The sequence below is a fragment of the Elephas maximus genome, chromosome 9 (genome assembly GCF_024166365.1).
Source record: "Elephas maximus indicus isolate mEleMax1 chromosome 9, mEleMax1 primary haplotype, whole genome shotgun sequence".
Lineage (NCBI taxonomy): Eukaryota > Metazoa > Chordata > Mammalia > Proboscidea > Elephantidae > Elephas > Elephas maximus.
Genome location: NC_064827.1, coordinates 59,699,745 through 59,715,378, shown reverse-complemented (window position 1 = coordinate 59,715,378; position 15,634 = coordinate 59,699,745). Strand labels below are relative to the sequence as shown.

The window sequence follows — 15,634 nt, the reverse complement described above, 5'->3', positions numbered from 1 at the left end:
GCAGAGTCTGGGCTCATATCATACACTTTTAGCCTCCTAGCTCCCTGTTCTCTATAGTTGTAACATCCCTCACATTCACTCTATATTGGTTTTCCAGAGGCAGGAGGGAGTCAGTACCCCCTACAACTGAGTCAATGGACATTTGGAAAGTCCTTGGAAAGGAGATGTCAGCTGAATATGGCCTGGGCAGCCCTTTGTGATCTGTCAGCTCGCCTTCCTGTAGCGCAATTATCTGTTGTCGTCTCCCATGGCAATGCATCAGAAGCAGGGATGGAGGTTAGGCTTAAGGCAGTGCAGCAGAAAAGCTGCTCCCGGCACCCTATAAGGCCCCTTCTTTGTCCCAGTAGTCCTTAATCTTTGGGGGAAGGTTGCTGTATTCAGGAGAGACCATTTTCCCTCTGTCTAGAGCCGTCCTTAAAATGTGTATCTCGTTTACGTCCTTACTTATGGCTTGCAACTTCTCAGTCCTTTAGCAACTGCATAACAGGCTCAAAACCTCAGGTTTCCTTCCTTCCTCTCCGTTTGAAAGGTCAGGGAGAAAGAAGTTACAGGCTCTGGGGAAAAGCCAAGGAGCAATTTCATCACCGCAGCCAATCATACCTAGATCTAGCTTTATCCAGACCTGCTCTGCTCTGAAAATGCAAGCTCGGGTTCCCCACCGCAACCTCTGGCTCTCATTTCTCTCTCCAGTTCAACAGTTCCTCCATGTTCAACTCCCGACAGGCCCTTCTAACCGTACCTAAAAACGTACTTACCTTTCACAATCCACTCTCTTGTGCCAGACCCAACCTGTGATGTGCATCCCTGAATCAACACAAACGCCTCACTTTTCCATTCCAGGCTTCTCACCACGGATAGAAAAAACACAAATACGTGCAGTGGTGCTTTACAAATATAAGGATGGAAACCCTGGTGGTGTAGTGGTTAGGTGCTATGGCTGCTAACCAAGAGGTCCGCAGTTCGAATCCGCCAGGCGCTCCTTGGAAACTCTATGGAGCAGTTCTACTCTGTCCAATAGGGTCACTATAAGTTGGAATCGACTGGACAGCAGTGGTTTGGTTTTGGTTTGGTTTGGTTAAGCTCATCCAGGCCCACCATGACACCAAGCAGGCCGAATCAGTACTCACGATAGCTATGTTGTTGTTAGTTGCAGTCAACTCCAACTCACAGGACCCTATGTGTGCAGAGTAAAACTGCTCCATAGAGCTTTCAAGGCTGTGACCCTTCAGAAGCAGACTGCCAGGCCTGTCTTCCTAGGCCCCTCTGGGTGGGTTCTAGCCACCAACCTTTAGGCTAGTAATCCAGCATTTAACCGTTTGGGCCACCCATGAACTCCACACTAGCTATAACTAGAACTATTGGGGGGCTTACTATGTACCAAAACAGTGTCCTAATCACTTTAAAGCACCTTATTCAGCACGCAAAACACCACCACCGTGAGATAGAGACTATTAATTCCCATTTCACAGAAGGGAAAACTGAGGTGCTGGGAGGTCAGAGCGTAGCCAGGGTCACACATGGTAACGAAGTTGCACACAATTTAACTTACATCCCGCACGCAGCTGTGCGATAGCCCAGTCAGTCCCCCCACCCCCCACCCCGGCTGTCTCTACCGCTCTAAGCTGCAGTGTCACCCTCGAGCGGCGAGTTCATCAGTGAAAGGGAAAGAACAAGGAGGGAAAAGAAGAGGACCGTCAAAGCAGATTTCACAAAGAACAGGGTGAACCCACGGCGATACTTCCTGGTCATCGTTACTCAGCACTTTGGTTTCTCTGGGCCGCAGGGCAGAGGCGAGGGTGTGGCGGGCCTTTTCGAGGAATCCAGCCACGCCAGAGCGGTCCCGGGACTGTCCTTCTCCAGCCTCTCTGCTTTCGATTAAGGTCTGGCTGACCCCTTCCCGGGTAACCCGGGAGGGGCCCTGTAGCTCTGGAGGTGGCCGTCCGCTTCCCCGCCTCCCACCGCGTGACGCACTGCATGAGCCCTTTAGGTCACTCGACGCATCCATGGGACACTAACGGTTTCGGGACGGGGGTTCCGGGGTCTCCGTGGGGCGCCGACAGCCCCACCCCCCGCCAAGGGCCCCGCCCCGACCTCCCGGCTCTGCGCCCCCCCCCAGAGGCGGAGCCTCGCTGGCGGAATCTTGGCAGGCGCGGCGCGGGCGCGGGCTCGAGCTGCCTGGACGGGCGCGCCCCCACCTCACGCACGCTGCGCGCGCCCGCCCGCCCACAGCGGCGCCCCGCCCCGTTGCTGCGCTATAAAGACAAGGCGGGCTGCGCGCTTAGGGGTCAAGCTCTGTCCGGCGCTTCGGGTATATTTCTTGTGCTTCAAAGGGCCGCTCATCAGTCTCCAACCGCCAAAATGGTGAAACAGATCGAGGGCAAGGTACGAACCTCCAGGGAAGTCCAGGGCGCGCTGCAGCTTCCGAGCTGGGTTAGGCGGTGGGCCAGAGATGGCGAGGCAGACCCTTTGCATTCCTGGGGGAAGGGGAGGCGGCAGTTTGGCCTTCGGCTGAGAAGCCCAGGCTTGGGCTCGCCGGAGGCGGCAGAGTATGCCCGGGATTGGGGGGCGGGGGGGAGGAGGAGAGGGACGAGGCCCCCCTGGAGGGCGAGATCGGGGTGCTTAGCGCTGACGCTTCCTGTGCGCCTGGGTGATGCACGCGCGCGGGGAGCGCCCGGGGTACCCACACTGCGCCTCCCGCACTCTCCCATCTGGCGACCCCGATTGGAAGAAAGTGAGGGCATGGAGGGCGTCTGCCCTTAGACCTCATCTGTATTCGAATTCGGGCTTGGGCAAGGAGATGCTTGAAGTCGCTGGCCGCCACTCCCACCCTGTGAGCGACTTGATCCACCCGCCTGGGATGGGGTGGATCCCCCGGTAGCCTCCATCACCGCCGGGCCCCAAAGATGACGTTTGCTGTGCCCGCACGAAGGGGGCACATCCAGACTGGAGACACCTCGGGAGTGCCGGCCGGGCCCCGAGGCCAGGGGAGGAGCGATGGGCCCCAGGTGGTTGCGAGGAAGTCAGGGCCCGGCTGCGCCCACCGGACTCCTCCTCTTGCGGCGCAGGGCGTGTTTCCGGCGGGGCTGGCTTTGGAATGACTCAGTCCCCGAGGCCTGGGCCTGGGGGCCTCCCTTGCCCGCCTGTGATTTTCCCACAGTCCGTGAGTTTCACTGAAACCAAGATCCCCCATGGGAGCTACCGTGTTGGGTTAGTGTGCTCGTCGGCCTTCGTGTACCCAGATCCTGGTTTTGTCCTTTTAAAAACACCCAAAGCAAAAATTGTTCTCGTATTCGAGTTACCTAACATAGTGTCTGGCACACTGTAGCCATTCAAGAAGGCTTGTTAAATGCAGAGTCAGAAAAGTAAATGGAAGAAAACTGATGCTGCTTGAACGGTCAAAGACCCCTCGCACGCGTCCATCCTCAGCCCGGGAAAGCGGGAAACGGGATCCTTGCCCACGAGTGCCTTCAGCTTTTAGATGGTGGTGTGGGCTTCGGAAACAAGTTTCTTTATAATGGTCACTCATTTTTTATTACTTTATAACCAGAAAACATACGCAATCATTGTAGAAAATTTGGGAGGGGAGAGAACGCCTTTGAGATTATTCGTACTGTTTTGATTTGGGATTTTTTTTTTTTTCCCGCTTTCAGTTTAGCCCAAACACTTTCCTTGTAATTAAAAGCTCGTTGTAATAGTTTTAATGTCTGAAAACATTTGTGGATATTTAGGAAGTTTCAAACTTTCAATTAATTTTTTTAAATAAAGTTTGTACAAAGAGCAGGCTGTTTCCTTAGATTAGAACTACAAGCGCAGTAAACTTGTAAATGGTACACATATTACATGAGAACGCTCCTTTCACATCACCCTTATCGCCGACTTTTCTCACCTTAATTTTGGGCAAATTAATGGTAAAGAAAAATTGTCTTATTCTAATTTCATTATCTTTATTAGCAACTTTGAACTTCTTTAATTTTATGAGCTTTAATAATTAAATGGAAACCCTGGTGGTGTAGTGGTTAAGTTCTACGGCTGCTAACCAAAGGGTCAGCAGTTCAAATCCGCCAGGTGCTGCTTGGAAACTCTATGGGGCAGTTCTGCTCTGTCCTGGAGGGTCGCTGTGAGTTGGACTCGACTCGACGGCACTAGGTTTGGTTTTTTGTTTTAATTTAAATGATAACCTCTCCTGTATTGAAAAGAGAGATCCTTAATAGTGAGTTTTGTTCAATATCTGATTTATGACAGATATTAATTATATGCCTTGGTGGGAGGCTTCTGTTGTTGAGGGTCTGGCAACCTCATCCTAGAACCCAACAGGAGAGAACCTATTAAACAAGCCAGAAAACCTCTGAGTACACATTGCAAACAGAAAATTGATTTTGATTCCTGGAGCAAACCTTTCAATCCTTCCTTCTCTATTGTAGTTATGGCAATCAGTCCCTAGTCCCCTTATCAGTGAGGTGTACAAGGATGACAGGGAGTTGATCACTTGCAAAAGCACCCCAGCCATAAGACAGTCAGTTGACAGAATTACGGCCCACAGCCACTAATGAAAAATTAAACTGTAATTTGGTTATTTGTAAATATTAAATACTCCTTAGATTTTCATCCTGATGGGCTGAACGTTGTGCCTTTGGCCTTCCAGGATAACTTTGTTTCGTGGCACTGTGTTGGTGATTCAGGGCACAAGGACCTGTTTCAGACAAGGATGGGAGAAGGGACTGTAAAAGGTGATGCTGAAGAAATCAGCACAACGCAGTTTCATTTTTGTTTTTTAATTGTACTTTAGATGAGGGTTTACAGAGCAAATTAGTTTCTCATTAAACAGCTAATACACATATTGTTTGTGATGTTGGTTGCCAACCTCAAGACATGTCAACACTCTTCCCTTCCCAACCTTCAGTTCCTCATTTCTATTCGTCCAGCCTTCCTGCCTTCTCGCCCTTGGCCCTGAGCTGGTGTGCCCATTTAGTTCCTTTTTGTTTTATGGGGCTGTCTAATCTTTGGATGGGAAACCCTGGTAGCGTAGAGGTTTAGAGCTACATTTGCTAATCTAAAGGTCAGCAGTTCTAATCTACCAGGCGCTCCTTGGAAACCCTATGGGGCAGTTCTAATCTGTCCTGTAGAGTTGCTGTGAGTCGAAATCAACTCAATGACAACAAATTTGGTTTCAGTTTTTTTTTTTTTTTTTTTATCTTTGGGTGTAAGGTGAACCTCAGGTGTGACTTAAGTCCTGAGTCAAAAGAGTGTCCCGGGGCCCTACTCTTGGAGCTTCTCTAGTCTCTGTCAGACCAGTAAGTCTGGTCTTGTTAGTTTGCAGTTTTTTCTACATTTTTCTCTAGCTCTGTTCAGGGCCCTCTACTGTGATCCTTGTCAGAGCAGTCAGTGCTGGTAGTTGGGCACCATGTAGTTGTACTTAGTCTGGTAGAGGCTGTGGTAGTTGTGGTCCATTAGTCCTTTGGACTAATCTTTCCCTTATGTCTTTGGTTTTCTTTATTCTCCCTTGCTCCAGATGGGGTGAGACCAGTGAAGTACCTTAGATGACCATTCACAAGCTTTTAAGGCCCCAGATGCTACCCACCAAAGTAGGACGTAGAACATTTTCTTTATGTTATGCCAAGTGAGCTATATGCTCCCCGAGACCATGGTCCCCAGTCCTCGGCCCAGTAATTCAGTCCCTCAAGGAGTTTGGATGTGTCTATGAAGCTTCCATGACCTTGCCTTGGTCAAGTTGTGCTGACTTCCCCAGTACTGACAACATAGTATTTTTAAAAATAAAAAATTATAGCTACCATCTGTTGAACTCCTATCATCTACATAAATTGATTCGTTTTTAATTAGATTATTTGGCTAGCATTTTTCCCTTCAAAGAAAACCAAGCCATGGATATAGATGTTTATGTTCTGATTTATCTTCATTTGCCTGTTTCTTGGTCAGCAGTGACTAATTGTGCTTAAAATGAGAAGGTTAGCTTCCCAGAGTTACAGTATCCAGACCATTAGTAAATAATTCACAGAGGTTGGATTTCTTAATATCTTCCGCTAGTAGAGTTTATTTCACATGCATTCTTTATGTAAAATAAATGTAAGGAATGCTCCACAAAGATCTAACATTATTGTTCATATAATCAACAATGAGGGCAGAATTTTGAGATAAAGAGCGAAATCAAAGATTGATAAGCAGGATGATCTCGACTCTTGAAACACCATTTTAAAAAGAAAGTACAAGGAGATAACGCTTAATGTCAGGTGATATCTGATTATCTGAGTTTGGGAATTGAGGGAGGTTATTTTCCTTGACTTTTTTTTTTTTTTTTTTAACTTCTCACATTTTCCACCATAGATAATATTAGTTTAATCAGACAAGTGTTTGCTTCTGAGGTAACGTTTTCTTCTCTTTTTTTTTTTTTTTTGGTGTTTCAGTTGTAAAACCCTGTGCCATTGTGACTTCTTTGATTGAAGTGACCATGACCCCTTTCATCAGTCAATAAGCATTTAGTGGATTCTACCAACCAGACTTGATGTAGAAACATTTTTAGTCCGAATTTCTATTTTTATTTTCCTTTGACTTGCTTAGCTTGAATATAGATTAGCCAGTTAGTTGTATTTTATAAAATATATCCATGAAAACACGTACATTGCCGCACATCTGGCTTCATTCATCAAATGACAGTACCAATGGTGTTTAGGATTCCTTCAAACCTAGTTCTTTGTTTTTTTACTTTTACTGAAAAATTAAGCGTGAAAGCAGGACCTCTCAGTTGTGCATCCTGTCCTATCACGTCTCCAAATGCAACTATTTAGCATATGCCTTTTTCCCTTCTAAGGAGGATTTCCAGGCAGCCTTGAACAGTGCTGGAGATAAACTTGTAGTAGTTGACTTCTCAGCCACGTGGTGTGGGCCTTGCAAAATGATCAAGCCTTTCTTTCATGTGAGTATTAAACAGCTTTTCCTTTGTAAACGATTTGTTTGCGGGGGGGCAGTTGGCGGTCACAAAGTTAGCAAAGTAAAGCCTTTTTTCTCTTCTGCTAGATCTTTGGTCTACAGGTAATAGTGTAGCAATTTAGGTTTGATACATATAGATCATTTAAGACAGCTTTCAGAAGTTAGTTTGGTTTGTCTTAAATGATTTTGCTTTTATTAAAGTTGAAACTGGGCCCTATTTGAAATGTAGGCCTCAAAAGTTGATGTGCCAAATTATTTTACGGCAAGAGGAATTTTATTCAGAGAAAATGTATGTCTTTTAATACCTACCTGATTTCTAGTGTAAATTTTTGAGGTTTTAGTTCTTCTCGACTTTAAGTTTCCAGTGAGGAAGCTTGAGTCTGTTGGCTGCCATTACCCAGTTTAAATCTCTTCGGCTTTCTCATTTGAAATTTTCCAGTCCCTCTCCGAGAAATATGGCAACGTGGTGTTCCTTGAAGTCGATGTGGATGACTGTCAGGTACGTGGTTGGAATTTAGAATACTGCTGAGGTCTCACGTTGGCTTTTTTCTCTGAAATCTACAGTACTTGTTTTCAGAAGTTTGTCAAGTACTACTAAAACTTTAACCCTAGTAAAAAGCCCTATTTTGGAAGAACAGGTAACTGTGCCAGCTGTGAGCTTAATCCTACATATCAGGAGCTATGTACCTCACACCCTAAAATAAGCATAATGATGGTTGAGGCTTCTGTACCTTATCAGTCACCCACCTGCCTAAAACCCTACATTCTATCTGTAACATTCTGAGGTATTCAGTCAGTAGGCGCTGAGTTTGATTATTATTAAATCCATAGATTCGAAGATGTCACCAAAAAATTGGGAAGATGCCTGTAAGTTTTAAGGTCCTTTCTGAACTTCTAATGATACAGGAAAGGGGGTTCTCAGACCTATTCTCGTGATATCAGTCAATTAGAAAACCCAAATGTTTTAAAGAGCAAACACCAAGGCTCCTCATATAGTTGAGAGAATAATTTGGGGAGAAATTCCAGAGTTGAGGACTTATATACCACTTGATTCATGTCAGGCACTGTTCTATGTATTTTTCAAGTATCGCTTATGTAATTCTCAGTGCTGTTATCATTCCCATTTTTCAGATACAAAAAAAAAAAAAACCCAAACCCATTGCTGTCAAGTCAGTTCCGACTCACAGCAACCCTGTAGGTTGAACTACCCTATACGTAGAACTGCCCCATAGAGTTTCCAAGGAGCACCTGGTGGATTCAAACTGCCAGCCTTTTGGTTAGCAGCTGTAGCTCTTAACCACTACGCCACCAGGGTGTAGTGATGCTACAGGACATAGTAAAACTGCCCCATAGGGTTTCCATTGCTGTAATCTTTATAGAAGCAGACTGCCACATCTTTCTCCCTCTGAGCCACTGGTGGATTTGAACCAGCATCCTTTCATCATTTCAGTTAGCAGTGGGGTGCTTAACCGCTGGGCCTCAGTAAACAGAGAATGCCGGGAGTTACAGTCAGTAACAGCAGTGCCAGGATTTAAAATGAGATAGTCTGGCTTCTAAGAGCTTGTTCTTAGCCACCACACTTGGAGGATGCTGTCTTCTGTGGGTGTAGATCAGGGTCTTAGCACATGATCCCACCTCTCACAGCCCACTGAACTCTGAGAGCTTGTTACAAGGTACATGGCCTTGGAGTTCTTTACACGTGTGCAAGCCATTATGCAGGTTTGCATTTTTGCCTAGCCCCAGTGGGCAGGAGGAGTTAGCTGCTCAGTTATGGTGTGATTGCAGTAGCAAAGGCCCTGGACCTGGATTCTGTGACTTTCTCCTTTAGGCTAATCCCTTGTCTTCCCTGAGCCTTGCTTGGTTCTCTGTGTATAACCAGATCTTAATACCTGCCCCATCCACCTCCTAAAAGTTGCTTATTCATGAAGCAAACATGGAATGCTTAATAAAGATACTAAAGGGTCAATAGGAACAGGCACGTGGCAGCACTTTATAGATCTACAAGAACCTCTGTTACTTGAGCTTTGTTTATTTTCCCCTTGCTCCAGACTCATTTTTACAAGGACTTGCCAACCCGAGATTGCTTGTTCCCAGCCCATGTACTGGTTTCCCACTTCTGCGTTTGCTTCGGCTCTGTGCTCTACCTGGCACATCCTTTCCCTCTCTACTTATACCTGGCTAACTCCTACTCAGAAGCATCACGTGTCCTCTAGGAACCCTTCTCAGCTACCCCTTTTACACCCCAGTCGAGGTTACTTTCCCTCCTTGTGTACCCATGATGTCTTTTGCCTCACTTCTCCCACTGCATTTATGGTAGGTGGAGCGGGTCCTGCAGCTAGACTGCTTGTGTTCTTTCCAGCCTCTGGCACTTATTAACTGTCCAGTTTAAGTTATTTATTTTCTCTGGGCCTCAGTATGATGGTCCGTAAAATGGTGATGTTAATCTGATATCAAAAGGTATCAAATGAGATGGTACCTATAAGTTGCTCAGAATAATGCCTGGCACATGGTATTTACTCAGTACCTCTTAACTACTGTTCTACTGATCACTTGGTGTTTGTTCCCCACCACTAGTCTCTAAGATTCTTGGGGTCAGGGACCCTCTCTTATTCACCTTTGTTTCCCCTTCACCTAGCACACCTGCCTGGCTTGTAGCAGGTGTGGGATGAATGAATGTTGTATGGTTATTAGTAAATGTATCTTTCTAGCTGTGCCCCAGTTTTGTTTTGTTTTGTTTTTTTTTAAAAGGGCAGAATTGCACTTGTTTGTGAACGAAGTCCTTGCTCTGTTTTAACCAAACTTAAGTCTTATTTTTCATATGGTCACCTTAGCTAGTTTAAAGTTGGATCTGGAAAGGACTAGAAAAACTGCTAACTGGCATGAAACCATATTAGACAACAATTTTAATTTTCATCTGAAAGTAATAACTAGCATGTTCTAGATGCTGGGGTAAGCCCTTTGCATGCATTATTAGCTCATTTAATCCTCCCAGTAACTATGAGAAGAGGTTGTTAACATCCCCACTACATAGATTCGGGGCCAAGCCTGTGTGCTTGATCACCGTACCGCACTGTATAAGGACAGGCACTCTTCCCACCTCGATTCAAAACCTTCAGGAAGTGGCTAGCAGAGCAGTCTAGGACTCCTTATGATAGTGTGTGCTTGGGGCACGCTCATTGTCATCCTGAACATGTCTTTCTTAACCTTGGAGTGACCCTCTCACAAACTGGGTACCTTTCACTTTGCCTCCCTGTATTCTAAAGATTAAGTAGCATAAAGGTTTTAATAGAATGATCCCTAAACACTTGGGCAGTAAGAAATGATATGTTAGGTGTGAGGGATTCAGAAGGACAATTACGAGGCGTGGGCATAAAGCGGGACGCAAGATTGATTTCACAGCCACAGTAAAGTGTGATTACTAGCCCTTTTGAAAATGATAGTCTGACCTTATTTCTTTGACAACAGACTCTGCACCTCTCTAAATGGTATGATGCTTATTTTGTAAATTAAAACAGAAAATAATTTAGATCTGAGCGTTTTTAGAGTGCCACGTGTCTCAATTTCCATTAGAATAGGCGGGAATGAGTTAACAGATGCAACAGGCAGATTGAAAGTTATTTTTGCCATATGGAGTGCTAAGCTGGCAACAAATAAAATGAAGTTTAGTGAAGATAAACGTAGAGTCCCCTGTCCTTATTGATAAAAATTTTGTTTCAAAATCCCAGATTAGGCAACACTATAGGGAGAGAGAACAGATGAGTGGTTGGAAGGGTTAGGGATGGAGTGAGGGTTTGACGACAAAGCGTTGGCAAAAGGGGATTTCTGGGAGACAGGGGCCTGTTCTTTACGCTGATTGAAGTGGTGGTTACATGACTGTACTTTTGTCAAAACTCAGAACTTGCACACCCCTAAAAGGTGGATTTTACTATGTGTACATTTTTTTTTAATTCCAGATTGTTCACAAAAAACTTTTAAGTGGGGGGAGGAAACTTTGTAGGGAACTTGTGCTTTCATGCTCAGAGGTCACCCGGCATTTAAAGAAAACGTAAACGTTATCTGAAAGAGTTCTTCACCAATAGCACCCAGCACTCTTTGTGCCCAAGCTAGCGAATGTACACGTGCATATTCATAAAGACGTAAAGCCGCGCTGTGCTTTTCTGTCTCCGAGGAAGAGGTGAAGTTACACCAGAAGTGGTACTCTTCTGGTGGCTCCTTGTCACAGAGACATCTCCATTTTTAATTCTACCACCCCTTACTCGGAAACACAAGCTAGAAGTCACCACAGTCTTTGTAGTTAGCCCTTTTTTCCCTTAAAAGTTCTTTGTTTACCATGACCTTGTTCTTGGTTTTGCCTGCTTGGCTGCTGGCCCTTTACAGCTTCTACTGCTTAGGTGGTGAGTAGTTCCTCATTCCTTTCCCAGCCTTCTTGAGCGCCAGGTAGACATTTTCAGTCTCTGTTGAACCTCTTTACCTAAAATGCTGGTCCAAACCAAGCCAGTTGCTTGGCATTTCCCTCCAAACCTTGTCCTCTTACCAGAGAACAATACATATAAGCTCTTATTCGTGTTCTTGTAATAAAATGGAGGCATGCTCATTACTTCAGTTACCTTTGAGGTGCAGAAAAGTCTTAGTTTGTGGTAAGAGCCACATCTAGGAGAAGAGAAGCTAGGTGTCAGCTAGCTCGATTTGCAGTGCCAGGAGTTTGCCCATTTCACACTTACCAGGGTGGTTCTCAAAGGTTAGAGCATTAGAGTCCTGTGGGGCCTGGCCTGAACTACAGTGACTAAAGGAGGAGGGGCAGCTAGTAGTATCCCTCAGATAATTCTGATACGCAACCAAGTTTGAGAATCCACAAGTGAACTTTTAATTAAAAATAAACAAGAATGCACGTGAAAAATGTTTAAAAGGCAAGCATTTTTTTACATATCTATTTCCCACACATACCAAAAAAATAAATCTGAAGAAGCAGAAAAACCAGTGTGGTGCTGTGATTTTGTTCTTGGGCAGTTCTTGTTTGCAAATAAGGTTTTGTTCATCTTGCTATGTTTGAACTTTAGCCCTTAAATTGTCATCTGTGTACCCCCAGCCCTATATTAAAACTAGGAAAACTATGAGCAAAGAAAAGAGGTTCTAATTCTGAGATGTTAAGGTTGAGAGCCTGAGTCCTGTTACAGCAGTTTGTTACTGCTTCTTTAGAATACTTAAAGTAGCCACAATCTTAATTGGATTAAATAGTTTACTGAACTGTTAATGCCCCTCAAGGAGGAGGGTAGATACTAATAAGAAATTTTAGTTTTTTGAGAAAATAACCAGTTTGGCGTTTGTGCCACCACTGTGTTCTTTATATTGATTTTCATATGCCCCCCAAAAAATGTCCTAATGCTGATAACGTGGGGTATATAACTGGAAAAATAATCTAGTTTTGTATTATTTCTCTCAAAACTTTATACTCATGGTGTTTTTGTTCTTTCCCCCCGTTCCCCCCCCTCCAGGATGTTGCCTCAGAGTGTGAAGTCAAATGTATGCCAACATTTCAGTTTTATAAAAAGGGAGTAAAGGTATGTACATCTGACCTTTTACGAACACTAACTGGGAAATAGAGATACGTGGGAAAAGTACAACAGAGTGAGTTATCCCCCGGCAGGAAGCATGTTGCTACTTCCACTCATAAGAATATTTAAATATTAAAGCACGATTAAAAAAAAAAAACTAAAAATAAAAGAATATTTAAATAAATCATCCTGTACTGATTTAAGCACGTAATGTCACATTTAATTGAAAATTGATCTTTGCTAGAACTAGTCACTGAACCCCTGTGATTGGTGCTTCATATTTATATCCTAAAATGCATAGAGTTCCTTAGACTTGGGCTATTCGTAAGTAGCTGTTAAGAGATATTAGTGTAAAAAAAATTATATTTGAGCCTTTGATGTCCCTCAAGGATATTTTTCCTTTGTGTTAAATAAAATGACCCTTTTCTCCTCCCTGCATCCTTCCCCATTCCATGATGATATGTTTTGCTCAAAATAGGAATTCAGTGCTGCATCTAACACCAAGTCAATATTCTCTTCACAGGTGGGTGAATTTTCTGGTGCTAATAAGGAAAAACTTGAAGCCACCATTAATGAATTAAGCTAATCATGTTTTCTGAAAACATAACCAGCCATCAGCTGTTTAAAACTTACCTTTTTTTATTTACAAAAAAGAAAGATCAAGTATGAAGACTATATGCCCAACTGCCATCTGATTATAAATGACAATAAAATATTAATTTTACCCTTTGTAAAACTTTGTGGTATCCTTGAATAGCTTTCAGAATAAATGAGGAGTAGCCATTATGATGTTCAGTGTCCTAAGTGCTATCATATACTCTTGATCACTTCACTAACCCAGTAGGCCACTAACTTAAGGAGCACTGGTGGTGAAATGGTTAAGTGCTCGGCTCCTAACCCAAAGGTAGGTGGTTCACAGCTACCCAGCAGCAACTCGGAAGAAAGACCTGGCAATGTGCTCCCATAAAAATTACAGCCTAGAAAACTATGGGGCAATTCTCTTCTGTCACGTGGGGTTGCCATGAGTCAAAACTGCCCGAATGGCACTTAACAACAACCCAGTATGGCCAGGGGATGATAGGTGACTCATCAGGCTTGGGTTTACGTCAATAATTGTGGTCAACAGGGGTTTGACACATTACAGAGTTACTTCCAGTGTCTCGGGATAGGCAAACGCCCTGATTGTTGGAGTAGATATTTAACATACTTTTTTTTTTTTTTTTAGTTCAGAAAAGATTAAGGGACATAAATATTGTGGTCTTCTCGCTACTTGTATAGTTTTATAGCTCTTTCCTGCCACCCTCATCAAATTACTCCTTACAGTTGCTAAATTTGGTTGCTTACTTGGACCAGATGTTTAGAGGAGCTGCTTCGTGACTTGACGAACATATTGTTAGCTGTTTAAAATGTTAGAGTTAATGATTCTACTTTATAAAAAGTCTCAGTAACTGACAGTATAATTGAGTATCACATAAGACTATTGTTCCTAAAGTAGATTACTAAGAATCTGAGAATTAATAATAACACCCATTGCTGTCAAGTCGATTTCAACTCATGGCGACCCAGTAAGACAGAGTAGAACTGCCTCATAGAGTTTCCAAGGAGCGGCTGGTGGATTTGAACTGCCAGCCTTTTGGTTAGCAGCCAAGCTGTTAACCACTACGCAACCAGGGCTCCAGTATAGTACTCCATTATATGGCTATGCCATAACGTATGTGGCCATTCCGCTGCTAGCAGACCAGGATTATTGCTTCTTATCTGTCTGGAAAACGTGTGAAAGATGTTTTTTAACCTATGTGCTTGGAATGGAATTACTGGATCCTAAAGCTGCAAGTCTCAAACTGTAATGCGTACATGAATCATTTGGGGATCTTATTAAAATGCAGATACTGCTGGTCCCTGGACCATACTTAGAGTAGAGTGTGAATTTGCTCATTCTTATTAGGTAAGGTCAGCTTTCCAAAGTATTTAGAGGAATAAGATTTCTGTTTTCTACATCCTCATCAGTATCAGACTTTTAAATTTATAAACAATTTAGTGGATGTGTCATAGTATTTTCTGGTTTATTTTGCATATCTGTGATTACTAAGGATATTAAACATGGCCAGGATGCTTACTGACTACTCAGATGTTCTCTTTTTGAACTGCCTGTTAAAGGTTTTTTTTTTTTTTTTTTCAATTTTTCTATCGAATTGTTCTTATTAGTTTTTGGGCATCTGTTATATATTCTGTGTTTTAGTGGTTTAGTGCTATGGCTGCTGACCAAAAAGGTCAGCAGTTCAAATCCACCAGGTGCTCCTTGGAAACCCTGTGGGGCAGTTCTACTCTGTCCTATAGGGTCGCTGTGAGTCGGAATCTACTTGATGGCAATGGGTTTTTTGTTTTATATATTCTAGATGCTAGTTTTTTATTAGTTACCCAGTGCCTGTTACATACTGCAAATACATTCTCAGCTTGTGGCTTATCTTTTCATCCACTTTATACTGTTTTTTGAGTGAACAGAAGTTCTTAATTTTGATACACTTGAAGCCCTGAAAGCAAATAAATACTTGCCTTTAACATTTGGAAACTGATTTAATGATAATTTAATGTTACAATTAAGTGACATTAATTACATTCCACACAATTCTTAATCAAGCTTTCAAAAGTCTTACTTTCAAAAGTACCATTGAAAAATAAAGTAGGAGGACTCACACTACCTGACCTCAGAACCTACTATACAGCTACAGTAGTCAAAACAGACTGGTACTGGTACAACAACAGATACATTGACCAATGGAACATAATTGAGAACCCAGATATAAATCCATCCACCTATGGTCACCTGATCTTTGACAAGAGCCCAAAGTCCATCAGATGGGGAAAAGACAGTCTTTTTAACAAGTGATGCTGGGTAAAACTGGATGTCCATCTGCAAAAAAATGAAACAGGACCCATACCTCATACAATATACAAAAACTAACTCAAAATGGATCAAAACCCTAAATATAAAGCCAAAACCTGAAGTTCATAGAAGAAAAAGTAGAATTGATGCTAGAGGCCCTAATACAGGGCATAAACAAGATGGAAACCACAACCAATAATGCACAAACTCCAGAAAATAAGCTAGATAACTGGGATCTTCTAAAAATTAAACACGC

At 43.4% G+C, this 15,634-nt stretch overlaps 1 protein-coding gene across 1 annotated transcript; it reads left to right on the top strand.

Annotated features, from left to right (window-relative positions):
• Positions 1-2,241: 2,241 nt before the first annotated feature.
• TXN (thioredoxin) lies at positions 2,242-13,218 on the top strand. Its single transcript, XM_049896233.1, has 5 exons — positions 2,242-2,382; positions 6,824-6,928; positions 7,382-7,441; positions 12,435-12,500; positions 13,018-13,218. The coding sequence occupies exons 1-5, from the start codon at positions 2,359-2,361 to the stop codon at positions 13,078-13,080; spliced, it is 318 nt and encodes a 105-aa protein (XP_049752190.1). The 5' UTR covers positions 2,242-2,358; the 3' UTR covers positions 13,081-13,218.
• Positions 13,219-15,634: the final 2,416 nt, after the last annotated feature.